This window comes from Ixodes scapularis, unplaced genomic scaffold, assembly GCF_016920785.2.
Source record: "Ixodes scapularis isolate PalLabHiFi unplaced genomic scaffold, ASM1692078v2 PGA_scaffold2__306_contigs__length_199485367, whole genome shotgun sequence".
NCBI classification, from domain to species: Eukaryota; Metazoa; Arthropoda; class Arachnida; order Ixodida; family Ixodidae; genus Ixodes; species Ixodes scapularis.
The window spans coordinates 85291107-85308751 of record NW_024609857.1 but is presented as its reverse complement, the minus strand read 5'-3'; the positions used below and the strand labels follow the sequence as shown (position 1 = coordinate 85308751).

The following is a 17645-nucleotide window of genomic DNA, read 5'->3' as shown; positions in this document are numbered from 1 at the left end:
TGCAAATAGTGGATTTTGAGTTCGAAGCAAATTCGAAGTGAATAGAGGTTTTGGCCGAATATTTTCGATTCAAATATCGAACTCTTTTCACGCCTTTTACTGTCATTGCATAATGCTTAGGCGAAAACCCAGCTAAACTTGTGAAGGTTGTTCCACTTGCTCATTTATACGCTAAGTTTATCTCTATTTATGAGCTAGGACCTCAGAAGGTCTGATGTCTTGAGATGGCAAGTAAACGACGGATTTGACATAAAATGAATCCTATAGAGATGGCCAGCTATACCGAATCGAGTGAATTTACAAATCTTGCTATATAAAATATTTTTTCTTTCACCTCGGGTATGAATCGCACCTGATGAACGCAGGTTGCAAGGGTATCTCTGCCTAACATAGTATACTCTTGCATAACAGTCAGTTTAAATTTTGAACTTTTTACTGCAATGCAGATATACATATTCAAAAAGTTTCCCTTTATTTTTAAGTACAGCCGGCACGCGTGCACCATCCCGCTTTCAATGTATGCTTTTCCTCCAAGCACGCAATTGCGATATTCATACTTTCCCAAGTGTTTATCGCGGCGGGTTATCCCGTTAAGTGCGCTTCTTACCGAGCACCGATGTAACGCAGAGAAGCAACACCCGCGGAGCTCGCTTCCGCGGGTATTGCTTGACCGCAGTGCACCTGTGCTTGGTAAAAAAGCGCACTCGGCGGGACTAACCCGCGACAACCAACACTTCGAAAAACGCGAATAGTGCAGTTCTTCTTGAAGCGAATATCGAATAGTGTATTATTCTACACTACACTACATTACTATTCGGTATTCCAAATATTCGCACAACCCTAGTATATAGTACTGGGCATAATTTCCGAGCCCATCGCGCTAACCGATTGGTGTTCCCCCGCCCAAGTCACTTTTTCTAACGCACCGATGTAACGCCGTGAAGCTCGATGCGCGCGACAGTGCGAGGCGGTGAAGGTTGGCGCGAGCGTGGCGATAGTGCCACCGCGTGGAGACATGTGGCTGAGATGAAAATCAAGTGATTCACCAAGAGTAATGGGACCCTGGTTTTGTCTTATCATAGCAGCCACCGTACCACCGTTTCATTAATTTTTTTAGCGACTTCTAGCTCCGTGACATCGCCAACATCCTCGCAGGAAGTTCTGACGATGACGTAGCCAGCGCCGTAGACGAGCGAATTTCAGCTACGGTGAGTAGTACGTCTAGAGACACCGAGTATTTGCCATTTTCCTTTTCTTCTACTTCTCTCAATATTACTCTAGACTAATATTAAATTTCATGTTGCTTTGTTTATGCTCATCCTGGAGCAGTTGTCAGGCGATTTTGAGTAAAAGTTGGAATTTTGGCGCGACATGTAGCAGACTTGCATTCATGGCTCAATTTATTGGTACACATGTGTTTCGTCCCCCAATCACAAGGCTCAAGAACCTGTCCCCATGAACAGTCATGGTTCATGTTTTGGCAACAAATTTGTTTATTGCCTCCATTTCCAGGTAACTTGGCACTAATTCAGGAACACATCTTCCATTTCCAAAGCCCTCTTCCAAACAGGTATGCAACACACAGCCGACAGAGGCTGCCACTCTTCAATAGAGCGCCTGAAGATTATATAATTGACTCTATAAAATGTGTTAACCACAGCTTGCTCACTACAGAAACAAGTGGCACTGTGACTTTTGAATTAAAAAAAAAAGAAAACAAAGCAACAAATTTTAATTTTTTTCAAAAACGTTTTTGACCAAAATACATGGTCATTTTTTCTCTTTAGTCATTTGTACCCCAAGGCATAAAGATTAACTTCGTTTGGCTCAACAGATAAAACAGCTAACCACAATGCAAACTTTATATTGCACAATTTCTTTGAAATTGATTAAGTAGTGCCTTAAACTGCCCGGCCACTAAACGAGCCTTCACATTTAATTCAAACATAGTAGCAAACATAGTCACTGTACAAAATCAAATTCCTAGTTAAAAGGGTAAAATCTTGTGTCACTTCAATTTGTCAGACGTCTAATTTTTCGCTATACAGCTAGAGCTCCAGATAGCACCAGCTCTGTGAGCCACACTCTTTGTAAACAACAAGTCCAGCATTTAACTACCCCCAGCAATGCATAACTGGTGCATAGGCAAAATATCTTTTCACAGAGCTTAGTGTGGGTTGCATCACCCAAAAATCTAACTGCACTCGCAGGTGGCAATACAAGGCACTCGTGTAAAACCTTAGTGCGACAAACTGCAGATAGAACAGAATGACGGACAATGTGATGCCCATTGGTCAGGGCACGCCCCTGCCATCCTTTGTGTACCTGCCCCAATGCATAGCACCATTGGCATCATAAATGACTGGTAAACAATCAGACTGAATTTGCAGCATCGAGTAGTTCTAAAACAGGTGTCAACAGTAACATTTGTAAACGTCATTCCCAACGGCACACCTGCAGCCATACCTAGCAGCCAGACTCGAAGCATTGTTAAAAAAATGGTACCAACCAACCAAAAGCATCCTAACCTATATGTACAAAACAAGACCGAATAACAACACAATGAAGGGACACGTTACGAAAAACAAAACACTCCCTAGCAAAGAGATTTTGCAGCAAGACACAACAGAGTGCTATTTAACTTGTTCAACTGCGACTAACGAAACACTCAAATACTCATTCCTCGGTGACTGGGTCTAGATGACTTTCCCCGAATGATGACCCTGATCACGTCGATGATGGAGGGCGACTGACGTAAAATATTAATGGCAGGACAGTCAACACTGGAGGTGCCCCCACAAAAGGTATGCAGGGCACGTGCAAGGCGGTAACATGGGGTACCTGATGGGGTACACGACGAAAATCAGTCAGGTGCACGCACTCCTCCTTTCTGACTTTGAGCTAGGAAATAATGAAGCGGCTGATTTCGGTGAAGTCTCAATGGGCGTATGAGAACAATGATGCTCGTGCTTCTCTTGCTGCCTTAGTGCTCAGGAATTGCCATCCCTGGACTTCTGTATTGCTTTCCAGATGCGCAGTTCGGGTCCCAATCTGCAAGAACCCGCATGGGAATCAAACAGGCACCAACCCAAAACAGTACACCAGCATCTATGCTTTCCTTTGCCCGCCTCCCCTCTCTAAACTGATGCGATGAATCAACCACAAAACAGAAATTAGTGGGCGAAGTCTCATGAACCGGACATTATACTTAGGGTTCGGATTTTTCGGTTTCTACTTTTTCAAAACTCGGCTTACTTCTTTCGGTGTTTATTTTAAAAATCAATTTTCGGGCTTTTTTTTGGCCACAAAAGTTCATCGGCTTTTTTCGGTGAATATAAAATAAACACCAACGGACACCGGATCAGATTATCCTTGTAGCTTTAATATTTGTGATTACTCGAAAAATAACGGCACGTATAAACTGAAAAAGAAATGGACACTTCATTTGGCAAATGTGTGCAACTGTAAAAGAAAGAAAAAAAAAACGCAAGTACAAACAAGTCAGATATGAAGCCTGCGCCCAAAATCATTTAACTTCACCTTCTGTATACCAGGATTACGTGATCTTATTATAGTACACAGACACACATGTACTTTCCCAGGTTCTCCTCATTGATCCGCACTCTTTCTTTCCTGTTAACATGACCCTGAGCTTTGAGAATACTTTCTCAACGCTAACACTGGACACTGGCAGACTGAGGAGGTGAAGCGCTGCCCGAGCCAAAATCGGCCAATCAATCAATTGTGACTAGGGATGCCGCGAACTTTTTTCGAATCGAAGTTTCGATGATCGAATCAAGCGGTTCGAAAGGTTCAAAAGATTTCGATTTTTCGAATTGTCTACATCGTAAAATTCGACGGCAGTCGAATTTTCGAACTTGTTAAGCTAAGAAGTTCGACGCTTTTCGAACCGTCGAACTTATTACGCTAGAAAATTCGATATTTTTCGAACTTATTGCGCTGCAAAGTTCGATGCTTGTCGAACTTCCGAACTTAACTGACCAAAAAATTCGATGAATTTCGAACTTTCGAACTTATTTATCAAGAGAATTCGAAAAGTTTCGAATCCTGAAAAGTCAGAAGTTCGACGAACTTCGAACTTTTAGGATAAAAGTTCGACGTTCGTCGAACTTCGAAAGACCGGCGGGCGGTTTCATTTGAATTCAAGTAGTGAGGTACATTCGTAATTTGTTTTTCTCGAACTTTTACACGCGGTGCTGCGTTCCTTACGAAAGATAATGCCGTTTGTTTCAATGTTCTGGCATGCTTAGTTTTAAAGAAATAAATTCCCGAAGGGGCGAGGAAGGGCGACGGGTTTTTGGTGATTATCGTTTGTGCCAGATTTGAAGCGCGCTGTAGCCGAAGCTATTTATGGTAGAGATGTTACACTTTTTTAAAGAATGATTTATGTATAGCCTAGGTAAGTGCCGTCTTAAGATGTGATTATTGTTATTCAACGTGAGTTTCGAAGAAATGTCCAAACATGTATCTGCATGCACTTATGCCCTAAACTTGATATTTATTTTCGTCTAAGTTGTTTGAGGTATCGCATTTAAATTAGCACCACGGACAGTAGATATCATTGCCATCTGCAGAATACAAAATATTGTATTTATTGTTTTTTCACGTAATTAACTCATGGGAGAAGATTTCTAATAGTGTTCAAGTTCAGCACGTCATTAAAAGAAAACATTTTTTTTTCGCTTCACGTTCCTGGGACGTGTTTCTTTTAGCCTGTACATATTTTGGTAAAAGGAACCTGTTTCAAAGTTCTGAACCTCTGAATATGCAGGAATACAACACTTCCGGCGAATTCTTGATAGTTTTTTTTCTCCAGGTTTTTATCCCCGCATTTATTCTTTTTTTTTTTTCTTTTTTTTTTACTATTAGCACAGGTATTTAGGTTGAAAAGACATAGCTTTGAACTTCCAAACCACTAAGCATGTGACGAGTAGTGCCTTCTGACAACGAGTTTCTAACAATGACCATCTACGCAATCTTTTATGCAGTGAAGAGCAACAGTAGCTATACATATGCATAAATAATTTCAGATTAAAATTAGCTCGACCACGTCCTCTTTCCCCGTATTGTTTTCTTTAACAGTCCGAAATATCTGGAAGGGAGAAAAGAAACTGAAGCCCGCCCCCCCCCCCCCCCCCCCCCCGCTACCCTCTTTCCCCCCGTTTTTCCTCTTCCGACGCCACTCGTATGGTAGAACGCTCCTCGACCTCGAGTTGTGTCGGTTTTTTGCGAGGCGATTCCTCCGTCCCAGAAGATAAACCTCCAGGACATTTACAAACTTAACTTACTAAATGCCAGCGTCATTCGGGCGGCGTTCGATCGGATTACTACCAGCGTGCAAGGGGTGGCGAGGTAGTTTGCCAGGTCGCTACAAGGTTTTTCGGAGCCTCAACCTACTGGTCGCCCCTGGCCGTTTCGAACTGGATGAGTCTCGTAAAACAGTGTGTTCGTGTGATCACTACTGCGTGATCCAGGTTAAAGACCCCCCTCCCCCACCCCTCCCGCCCCGGGCTGGCAGTCACAATTACTGATCTATGGTCACACGTCACTCTGCACTGCCAAATATTCCAGCACATCCGGGACACTCGTCATCTCATTTAATTGCCTGACCAACTTCGCAGAATCTAGATATCACACCCTAACCTTTCTAAACTTGATTTTGTGAAAACCAGTGAGTCGTGAAAACGTTATTTGAAACAAACTGTAGGGGAACTTGAAAATCGGACTTCGAACTTTGAAAACTTGGACTAGAAAGGAATTCAAAATCTTTGAAGTTTTTTTTTTTTTCTTTTTCGAATTTAGCGGTAAAAGAGAATGGAAACCTTCAAACTTTTCGAACTTTTCGCAGAAAAAAATTCGAAATCTTCGAATTGTTCGAACTTCATGTCTATAAAAATTTGAAGCGCTCGAAGTTTTTGAATTTTATTTCCAAAGAATTTCGAAATATTCGAATTTATCGAACCTGAAGCAAAAACATATTCGAAATATTCGAATCCGAAATATTAGAAACCGTGAAAGCTTCGAACTTTTCGAATTTGAAACTCCACTGTGATCGAAAGTTGCGAATTTTTCGAATTCGAACCTCGGTCGGTACGAAAATATCGAAATTTTTCGAAATCGAACCTCAGTTCGCTTCGCAAATATCGAAACCTTTCGAAATCGAACCTGGGGTGGTTCGCGACATCCCTAATTGTGACCGCCAAAAGAGACACGGCGCGACGTTTTGAAGCACAACACAACATGCAGAGCTTGCATCAAGTCAGTCTTCCTTACAACGAATTTAAAAACACGCTCGTACATGGCGAAGTCATGGGGCATTTCGGACTTCACGTTTCGATCGATGATGCACACATTAAACCAAAATGTCGTGATGGCACCCCTGTATCCCATACAATCGGACACGTTTCTATTAGGGATGCCGCGAACTTTTTTCGAATCGAAGTTTCGATGATCGAATCAAGCGGTTCGAAAGATTTCGATTTTTCGAATTGTCTACATCGTAAAATTCGACGGAAGTCGAATTTTCGAACTTGTTAAGCTAAGAAGTTCGACGCTTTTCGAACCGTCGAACTTATTACGCTAGAAAATTCTATATTTTTCGAACTTTCGAACTTATTGCGCTGCAAAGTTCGATGCTTGTCGAACTTCCGAACTTAACTGACCAAAATATTCGATGAATTTCGAACTTTCGAACTTATTTATCAAGAGAATTCGAAAAGTTTCGAACTTTTGAATTCTGAAAAGTCAGAAGTTCGACGAACTTCGAACTTTTAGGGTAAAAGTTCGACGTTCGTCGAACTTCGAAAGACCGGCGGACGGTTTCATTTGATTTCAAGTAGTGGGGTACATTCGTAATTTTTTTTTCTCGAACTTTTACACGCGGTGTTGCGTTCCTTACGAAAGACAATGTCGTTTATTTCAATTTTCTGGCATGCTTAGGTTTAAAGGAATAAATCCCCGAAGGGGCGAGAAAGGACGACGGGTTTTTGACGATTATCGTTTGTGCCAGATTTGAAGCACGCTGCAGCCGGAGCTATTTATGGTAGACATGTTATACTTTTTTAAGAATGATCTATGTATAGCTTAGGTAAGTGCCGTCTTAAGATGTGATTATTGTTATTCAACGTGAGTTTCGAAGAAATGTCCAAACATTTATCTGCATGCAATTTTGACCTAAACTTGATATTTATTTTCGTCTAAGTTGTTTGAGGTATCTCATTTAAATTAACACCACAGACAGTACATATCATTGCCATCTGCAGAATACAAAATAATATATTTATTGTTTTTTCACGTTAAGGAATAAATTAACTCATGGGAGAAGATTTCTAATAGTGTTCAAGTTCAGCACGTCATTAAAAGAAAACTTTTTTTTTTCGCTTCACGTTTCTGGGACGTGTTTCTTTTAGCCTGTACACATCTTGGTAAAAGAAACTTGTTTCGAAGTTCTGAATCTCTGAATATGCAAGAATAGAACACTTCCAACGAATTCTTGATAGTTTTTTTTTTTTCTCCTGCTTTTTATTCCCGCATTTATTCTTTCTTTTTTTTTTTTTTTGTTACTATCGGCACAGGTATTTAGGTCGAAAAGACAGCTTTGAACTTCCGAACCACTAAGCATGTGACGAGTAGTGCCTTCCGACAACGAGTTTCTAACAATGACCATCTATGCAACCTTTTATGCAGTGAAGAGCGACAGTAGCTATACATATGCATAAATAATTTCAGATTAAAATAAGCTCGACCACGCCCTCTTTCCCCGTATTGCTTTTTTTAACAGTCCGAAATACCTGCAAGGTAGAGAAGGAGGCTGAAGCCGCCGCCGCCCCCCCCCCCCCCCCCCCCCGCTACCCTCTTTCCCCCCGTTTTTCCTCTTCCGACGCCACTTGTATGGTAGAACGCTCCACGACCCCGACTTCTGTCGGTTTTCGTGCTTTTTGCGAGGCGATTCCTCCGTCCCAGAAAATAAACCTCCAGGACAATTATAAACTTCACCGGATCGGATTACTACCAGCGTGCAAGGGGTGGCGAGCAGGTTTGCCAGGTCGCTTCAAGGTTTTTCTGAGCCTCAACCTCCTGCTCGCCCCTGGCCGTTTCGAACTGGATGAGTATCGTAAAACAGTGTGTTCGTGTAATCACAACTTCGTGATGCAGGTTAAACCCCCCCCCCCCCCCCGGGGCTGGCGGCCACAATTCTGCACTGGCAAATATTCCAGCACATCCGGGACACTCGTCGTCTCATTTCATTGCCTGACCAACTTAGCAGAATCTAGATATCACACCCTAACTTTTCTAAACTTGATTTTGTGAAAACCAGTGAGTCGTGAAAACGTTATTTGAAACTGAAACTGTGGAAAAACTTGAAAATCGGACTTCGAACTTTGAAAAGTTGGATTTAAAAAAAATTCAAAATCTTCAGTTTTTTTTTTTTTTTTTTTTTTTTAGTTTAGCGTTAAAAGAGAATCGAAACTTTCAAACTTTTCGAACTTTATGCAGAAAGAAATTCAAAATTTTCAAATTGTTCGAACTTCATGTCTATAAAAATTCGAAGCGTTCGAAGTTTTCGAATTTTTTGTCCCAAAAAATTTCGAAATCTTCGAATTTATCGAACCTGAAGGAAAACAATATTCGAAATATTCGAATTCGAAATTTTAGAAACCGTGAAAGCTTCGAAATTTTCGAAGTCGAAACTCTGCTGTGGTCAAAAGTTGCGAATTTTTCGAATTCGAACCTCGGTCGGTACGAAAATATCGAAATTTTTCGAAATCGAACCTCAGTTCGCTTCGCAAATATCGAAACCTTTCGAAATCGAAGCTAGGGGGGTTCGCGACATCCCTAGTTTCTATAGACACAGTCGTTGCGTTTCCGGTACTACTGGAAGGTCGAAGTGACCTTTTCCGGTTAAAACTGAATTTTAGAAAATGGATTCGACATACTTTTATCGGTTTTTATCGATTTAAATCGAAAATGCCGAACCTAAAAACTGACTTTTTTCGGTTAAAACCGAATTTCTGAAAATGGATTCGGCGTACATTTATCGGTTTAAACCGACAAATCCGAACCCTAATTATACTTATATCTTTCAAATCTCTGCTCACCAGCTTTCTCGATGTAGTATACATTTTAATGCAATGGCCATACTTGCGCAATACCCTCCGTGTGTTAGTGTTAAAAAAAAAAAAGCTGTGGCACCATCTGGTGGTCAAAATAGAAACTATTAAAATGTTCCCGAAGCTCGGTTTCTCGAGGCAAGCTAGCGTCTCCTAAGCCTCGTTATGCAGTCTGCAGCGCTACAGAAAAAAAAAAAAAGAATAACCGCCGATTTTGTTGTTGCCTGTACGACTGCCTCAGCGGCTGTATGAATAAAGCTGAGAAGATCTTTGTGAAATTCTACAATTCCAGGCAAGCCGTAGAAAGCAGAGCGTCGACAGCAATGAATAGCAGTGGTTCCACGGTGTGACCCGCCACGTCAGGGTGCTCCGCTTGCATAGTTGATTTTTAATTTTTACTTAGTACCCATGATGCGGCTTTGCCTGTAGCTGGCACCGGTCACTTGCTATGGTGCAAAGGCTTCATGGCAGTTCGTAAACGGACAAGATACAAGTCCTGTGGGGAACCAAATTAGACTCACCACCACGCCAAGATCACCAGTCTTTCTAAATAAAAAAAAGAAGAGCAACCTGACGGCGTCACCGAAACTTATAAAAATATGAACATGGCCGCGGCCCTTCACGCGAGAAATATAAGCCTCCGAAATTCGTCCCGAAACCCCCAAAATATCTGTGTGTAAATGCTTTTTTTTTGCCACCTGGGAGGCCTGCACCTTTTTCTTCATATAAATATGTACTACAGTGACACCTGTTTAGAACGAACCCACGTACAGCGAATTATTGCCAATATTAAACTCACAAAAAATTTAAATAAAAATGCATGTAAAAGTACTTTTTATAACGAACAACATATTGGCTATATCAAACTTTTCCCCCCCAGGAACGCTTCCAAAAACGTGCAAACAATCGTCTTCTAGCATGTCCCTTCCCATCAAAAAAAGGTAGGAAAGAAAGAAAATTCCAAAAGCTCAAACCACCAACAAAATTGAGCGAAGAGAAGCGATTCAGAAGGGGAGAAAGTTAAAAGACAGAAACAAACAAAAAAAACTCTTCATCCCAAAGCAGTCGTTCACGAAGAAAAGCGATTCAGAAGGGGAGATAAGCTAAAAGAACAAACTCTGCATGCATGCAAAAAAAATACACAAAAGAAAATACTTTCCAGCGCTTCATTACGAGGCGGAAGCGAAGAGATGAGAAAAGAAGAGAAGCTCTCGCCTTACAACGAACGCATCCTGGAAGTTCATTGTAAATGGTTTTTGCTATATCGAACTGAACGTAGTGTTTCCTGCTGTTCGTTATGAACAGGTTTGACTGTAAACATGCCATCTTCCATTGCTTGCATTTCCTTATCCTTCTTGATCTGTTACACTAAAATAGCTCATTGGTTCTATTTGGCTCGTCGACGACGGTCGTAATTACTGTTTTGCCTAGGCTCAAAGCACAGGTTGTGACTAAAATCGCCACCGCGACCGTACCAGTGATGCATGTTGGTTGAAGAAAGAGTAAGTAAACAGGCCAGCTGGTTGATGCTACACATATTTAAAAATATCAGAGACGACGGACGAAGAAGGGGAAGAACACAAAATGTGTTCAAATTGAGACGTTTTGGGTTTATTCCCTTCTTCATCTTTTCTTTTTTTTTCAAATACATGCATGTTGGTTTTCTTTCGAGTGTGATTCCCGACCAGATTAGAGAGTTTCAGTTGAGAGCTTCAACCATCTCGCATCGCAACTCTACGGACAGCATCTCTCATACGGAAAGCGTAGCAAAAGAGGAAAAAAAGGATCTATGAATACTGAACTCCCCATTAGGCCGAGGTGGCGTAAAAAATTGCATCGGTAAGACGTCACACTTAAAAGTGAAAAACCAATGCAAACAGTACCACGGCTGGCATGCGCACCAGAAGTCGTCGTAAAATCATCTGCGAGATGCATTTCGCAATGCCTTCGGATGCCACGGCATGCGCTCCGATAGGAAACCAAAACCTAGAAACGTGTTCAAATTTAGTGTTTTTTTTGTTTTTTTTTATGCCATAAAATGATGTACGAGCCTTATATCTTTCTGGAGGCTGTAGAAGCAGGTCAGGAAAAGATTTGCTCGACTAGACCAGGGGTTCTCAAACTGGGTTCCGGGGAACACAGGGGTTCGACGAGCTGGTCTCATCGGTTCTGCGAACATCCGAATTGCAACCCCTCTCCCCCCCCCACTGCTGCAGGCTGCGTTGCAGGACCATGCAAAGCACCTTCATCTCACTTTGTACTGCCATTGTGATTGATATAGTGGGGATATATGGGAAGCAACACAACCGAAATTGCCTACAATTGTGCATCTGTTTCTTCTCGGTCGGCAAATATGGAGGGCGAGGGGGGGGGGGGTTTGTGGCAGTTTTTGAAGCTTCCTGGGGTTCCGTGAGGCCAAAAAGTTTGAGAACCCCTGGACTAGACAATAGCTTGGTCACACTTGTCTCTACAAGCAAACCTTCAGGTTAGCCTCTTCTCTGCATTCTAGCAAAACGCCGATGGAAAAGTACTCCTTCCTCACAAACAATCCGACACATGCAGGAAGTTACAGTGCGGTTAGAGCAAAGGCCACATTCCCATCTTGTATCCTGAAGTTCAAAAGAAAACATGGGAAAATGTACTAGTTTGATTGGAGCAATTCAATTTATCGGACCGAAACTTTACTCGGAAGAACACGTGCCAAGCTGCGATAAAAGTTACTCAATCACATCCACCAGTTTTATGTAACTACATGCTAGAAACAGGATCAATCACGTTTGCAAGGTCAATTCCATTTCTGCCAAAGCAGTTCGATGAAAAGTATCTTGCCAACTGTTTCGGCTTTGGGTACCGAAAGAAGGGATTGTGGATGCCGTACCGGAGCCCCAGTCTTCGTAGGTCGTCTCTCGTCATCAGGCACAAGACGTCCTCCTTGGTGAACTGCTCCCGGGCAAACTGCAAGGAATGAAGAGCCATTTGCAGACGACACCGAAATTTGCCATTCACCTGGAACGTGACTTCGACTGGTGTGTTTAGCGTCGTCGAAAAAGGTCCTGAAGTGGCGGCAGATTACGTTCCAGGAGTCAGTCCCAATTTTAGTCGCTCGTCTCTATCCTGGCGCTCGGTCACAAAAGTGCCAGCGAAGAAAGCAAGTGGAGGAGAGGTTTGCCGTCATTGAGCATCCCAACCCTTGCAGTGTCCAGTGGCAGCACAACACATGTCTGCCTCTGTTGTGCCGCAGGATTGTAATCCGCGGATAAATGTGCCACTGGTGACATTACGAGTCGGAAATCGAAGAACCAAAAAGGGAGACACGGCAAACGCATCAGTTGAAGACAGAGTTTCACCTCTAGTCTACAGAAGACGGTTCTCACCCTCTCCATGCACTCTGCGTCCATCCCCAGGTCACGCAGCCAGTGCATCAGGTCGTCGTCACGCCAGGTATCCGGTCTGTTGACTCCCGCAGCCGCTGAAAGTCACCCCTTGCTCGTCCACAATATGCCACGACCGCAAATGCATCAAGACAATTTGTTCACAGAGTTTATTTTTGGTGGAATTTGAAGGTGTTTTTACTTTCGAGTATGCCACCTTAATTACTTCTCTTTGATTACATTATAAACCCTCCCCACCGACATCTGACAGCATCAATGTAGCTATTACAGAAGAGCACAGGTTCCTTTACACAATCTAACAGTTATAACTTAAGCTATATGCATATGATGTGCCCTTTTCATAACCTTATGTGGCCTCCAAAGAAGAAATATTCACAAATATGCTCAGGCAAAGATTTTGTGTCGGCGGCTTTGCAACATTTGTTTCATTTGATCAGGTATGGTTCATCCATCTGCATATTTTTGAATATAACTTAAGCAATACAAAAACAGGAAAGTGTTTATGCAACATAACAGATTTAAACAAATTCACATGTTCTAACTAGTCCCAAGCCGTATTATGACTGACGCATCATTCGCCACTTCTGCTGCAACGACTAAGTTTGTTATGTTTGGTTCACAGATTTATTAAATTTGGATATGACTTCAGGTACTTCACTACAGCATTAGGAAGGTCAAAAGTTTTAAGTAAAGCCATAAAAAACGAAGTTGCAGGCATCAACCAAATTTACAACAAACAGTGCTTCATACTCTAGTCTGCATCAGAAAAGCCAAAAAATGTAAAATGAAGTAGCCATCAACATAATATGTAACAAACAGCATTTCACACTCTTCATGCTTGCACAGCAAAGTGAACGCTTTGGGAGATATTTGCATCTTTTGGCAAGTGCATGCAAACATACATTGTGTTTTATCTAATCTTTTGAGATCTTTTAAAATAGTCCATCAGTAACACCCAACACACATAAGCTCCCAGTAACCTGCATAACTGGCACACTTCTAACAACACATCCTTACTGAACTGTTCACTACCCAGGTGTAATATATTATACTTAGGAGTACTGGCTATGACTTACAAGCTCTGCTATTGCTGGAGGCCCTATGGCCAAAAGCCCTCAGAGTTAGGGACACTCACCGGAAGGGACAGAGGATGGGGGACCCGAGATGGTGACGCTAGACTCCCTGCTTCCAGCTGGTGCCAGGCGGCTCTGGTGAATGCTGGGGAACAGGGAAACATGTCAAGCCTCCTTGAGTCGTCATTTGGAGTCCTATACATTAATACACACGAAATACAAGAGCCACTCCTACTATAAAATTCCTATTGTCCAGTCAAACATAAAACTAAAAATATATATATTTTTTTTTAGGCATTTGGACAAAACATGCATGTTTAGTGTTGTGCGTATATTTGAATTTTCGAATAGTAGTTTTGAATAATAAGCTATTCGGTATTCGCTTCGAGGTGAACTGCGATATTCATACTTTTTGAAGTGTCGATTGCAGCAGGTTAGCCCCGTTGAGTGCGCTTCTCACCAAACGCCGGTGAACTGCGGGGAAGCAATACCCACAAAGCTCGCGGGAACTGCGGGTAGTGCTTCCCCGCAGCACGCAGGTGCTCGGTTAGAAGCGCACTCAACAGGGTAAGCTTGCCGCGATTATGCAAGATTATTCGCGACTCCAGCGAACTATAGGGGGCGCGCTGGTCAGGCAAAATGGCGGACGAAAGGAGGTCGTTTTCGTCGTTCAGCACGCGGACCACCATAAATTTTTTGCACTGCAGAGTAAAATCAGTGTTACATACGAAAGCAAAGCGATTTTTCGACACCAGAAACATTTTAGTCAGTGCGTAGGAATGACACGGCAGAAGCATAAAAATAATTACTGGAAACAATGTTTGTTTCTATGCTGCTTACGAGAACCAAGCAGCGATAGCAGACGACATAATAGAAACGACCTCGTCTCTTGAGCTTCTCGGCGTTGCCACTCGCAGCGTCGATTTTGCTGGAGTCGCCAATATGTTAGGCAACGATGATTCGACAGCCCACATCCATCATTCATGCTTGTTTTGTTTATTTTGTCGAATTAGAGATAGAAGAAAGAATATTTACATATACAGTGGAATCTCATTAATTCAAACTCTCTTAACCCAAACTCGCAGATAATTTAAACTAACACACAGGTCCCGTCCTACATCTTTCGAGGAAGGAAACTCCCGGTAATTCAAGCTTTGCATTATTCAAACGAGGTTCTGGGCCCCCTTGGGTTCAAATTAACGAGATTCCACTGTAGCAAGCTCATTTATAAATCCCCTCGATTAGGATAATTGGGACAAATCTATTCACATGCCACACTTTACATACCGTATTTACTCGCATGATGAACACACTTTTTTTTTCAAAAAAATTAGCACATATTTGGGGGGTGCATTCATTACACAGGGTAAAATTTTTGCATTTACACACTGTGCGCGAATGTCATTTTAGGTGCAAATATGACATGGCAGGGTACTCTGGCACGTCTCCACTGACAGAGGCATACCCATGGCTGGTCGTGGGCACACCACAGTTACCATGCTCGATAAATTGCAAACCTTTTTTAGGGCACTTTTGAGATGCCTTTTGACAAGAAAAAGCGCCCTTCGAAGCTCACTCAGCACGGAGAACAACGCGACCATTCTTAGGCCTAACCACTTTCACGATATCACTGTCCGAAAGCAGATCACAGATGTCGGCGTGTTTGTTGACATCAATGTATTCGATGGACGAAGCACGTCCGAGGCTGAGCAATTCCTTAACCCCAGTTTCGCTAGGCCTGCACGCCGCTCGGTTTCATGGTTGATCACTTTCGTAACCATGCTATTGCAGCCATTACGAGAGCGGCTTGGCTTGGCTTGACTTGGCCTGGCCGCTTAGCGGCAAAAGAAAATTGGCTTCAAGACTCGCGGAGCCGAAAATTAGAAGTGCGTTCATTACACGAGAAAAAGAAAAAAGTCCAAATATTGATGCCGATTGTGGGGGGTGCAATCATTGTGCGAGTGCATTCAATAGGCAAGTAGATATGGTAGTAGTTATAATAAAATAACTGAGCTCAGAAGGGGACAAGTGGAAGATTGAAAACAACCTTCACAAGTTCAGGGAGAAAAAATGCAAGGCAACTGAGATGTCGAATGTCTAGACCGAACCCACCAGCCTTCCACAAACTGCCTCTGCTGTGCCCTGTTCTGGAGGATGCTCCTAAGCAGGTCTTGGTAAAGGTGTTCACTCATCTGGATGGCTTCCATGACCCTGCAAAACCAAAGCCAAAAGTGGTGATGCTATGCGAAGATCCGAGAAACACTCTATGCTTACGTGATAACTGCCATTTAAAAGCAAAAAAAGAGGTATAGTTACTTGAGCAAAACAAGGGGGAGCCGAAGTACTTTTTTTCCATATCGGTAAAACTGCAGTGCAGAAAACCAAGAGCTTGTCCATTTCCTCCAAAAGAATTTACTGCTTTAGCCCTCAATCAATGACAAAGAACCCTGCAATCATTCTACATGTTCTCATTCTCAACACATTCTTAAGGTTCAGAAATGTTGTAAATACCTTGTACATGTGTGGTAGCTACAGGCAGTGGTGTAGCCAGAAAATATTTTCGGTGGGTGTTTCAAGGTGCTGGTGCAATCACATACACAATAAAAAGAAATATATATATATATAATAAAGTAAACTTTGGGGGTGTTCTGACACCTGAATACCCCCCCCTGGCTACGCACCTGGCTACGCACCTGGCTACAGGGCATCCCAGCAGTTCCTGTTTTTCAAAACTTGTTGGGAGCCTAATGATTTTATTTGTTACCTATGAAAGTATGGGAAGCGAGTCACAAGACGGTGGCACTGCAGTAAGGCTCGTAACTCAAGTATCTCTCGTGCATGGAGTTGGGCAGCCGACAAACAATGAGAGAATGGTGCATGAAGTGAGTGAAACTTAGCAGTATACATTGTGGCTTTAATATTCAAGTATGCTCTAAAATTGGCCAGAAAAATTGGTGCCAGCATGTAGTGGTCTTAAATTTTCCTCAGAAATGCATTTTAGTGGTGCATTTTACCTTGCAAAATTTCAAGGTGTAGCTGTCTTCATGCAAAAAAAAATTAGACCAACAAACTTGCCATGGTCAATGGCAGATGCTGCCGACTAGAGAATTAGCTATCATTGTCTGTGGCACCATCTCCCGATAGGTGCAGCGAGTTGACAACACATTCACTCGAAAGCAGACGACGCGGTTGTCCGCTCACCGTGCCCAGAGTCACTAAATAAACTATGCATTAGAGTAACCGAACTTCAGTCATCTTGGTGCTTAAAAGCGTGGTGGCCAGTTATCTGAAGCTTTATCTGAAATTGCAAGAAACACATTTCCGTCCTCCAGAAATGTTCAATGTTCACAGTGATATCACCTGAGCTTCCCAACACCGTGTCTAAAGCCAAGGGAGTTGCAGTTTTGAATTGTGGCGATCGACAGTTGCGTCTGCTCTGCACTAAGCCACAAGATGACGGCGCCCACTAGCACATCCGGGAACGGAGTGCCGATATTCTAAGCGTACCTCACTTCGTGGCTCTAGCCATGCACATTGGGAGATGGTGCCACAAGCCTAAAGCGTGACTAGCATAGAGCGTTTTTGCGTACAATTCGCGTGTGTCGACGTCAACGCGGCGTCATTTGGAACGCACGTGCAGTCAGTTACGTCGACGCGCTTGTTTCTCACAGGGCCAGAAAAAAGCAGACGCCTGGCACCGACATCGGAAGTACCACAGGCGTCTGCAATCACGAATGAAAGCCATGCAAACAGTCACGTAATTCTAACACTTCCGCCTTTTGCGCTGTGCGCGGGCATTACACGGTTGTGCCTGTTCGCAGCATGTTGCTGGGCATCGTGGTGGACAAGACTGCATTCGGTGTGGTATTCACTTCCTTTTTTCTGTTTTCAGAAATACTCCAAAGGCCGAGAGATGTCATAATGAAAATAAGGACACCAACTTGACATAACATAAACAACAATTCCATCAAAACTTTTCGCCTCCCATGCAGGAGGCACCTTCAGTAAGTATAGCAGCAATGCAAGGGTGTGCCTCAACACAGTTTTAG

At 42.8% G+C, this 17645-nt stretch overlaps 1 protein-coding gene across 2 annotated transcripts in view; it reads right to left on the bottom strand.

Annotated features, from left to right (window-relative positions):
* Positions 1-1469: 1469 nt before the first annotated feature.
* Positions 1470-17645, bottom strand: part of LOC8026620 (mitogen-activated protein kinase kinase kinase 15) — a 468648-nt gene continuing 452472 nt past the window's right edge. For both annotated transcript variants that reach the window (XM_042291939.1, XM_042291940.1), the window contains exons 32-36: positions 15709-15807; positions 13659-13741; positions 12506-12600; positions 12010-12086; positions 1470-3051 (exon numbers count right to left, since the gene is read on the bottom strand). In XM_042291939.1, coding sequence (XP_042147873.1) covers positions 2991-3051; positions 12010-12086; positions 12506-12600; positions 13659-13741; positions 15709-15807 — 415 coding nt within the window. In that variant the 3' untranslated portion in view covers positions 1470-2990. The remainder of the gene's footprint in view (positions 3052-12009; positions 12087-12505; positions 12601-13658; positions 13742-15708; positions 15808-17645) is intronic.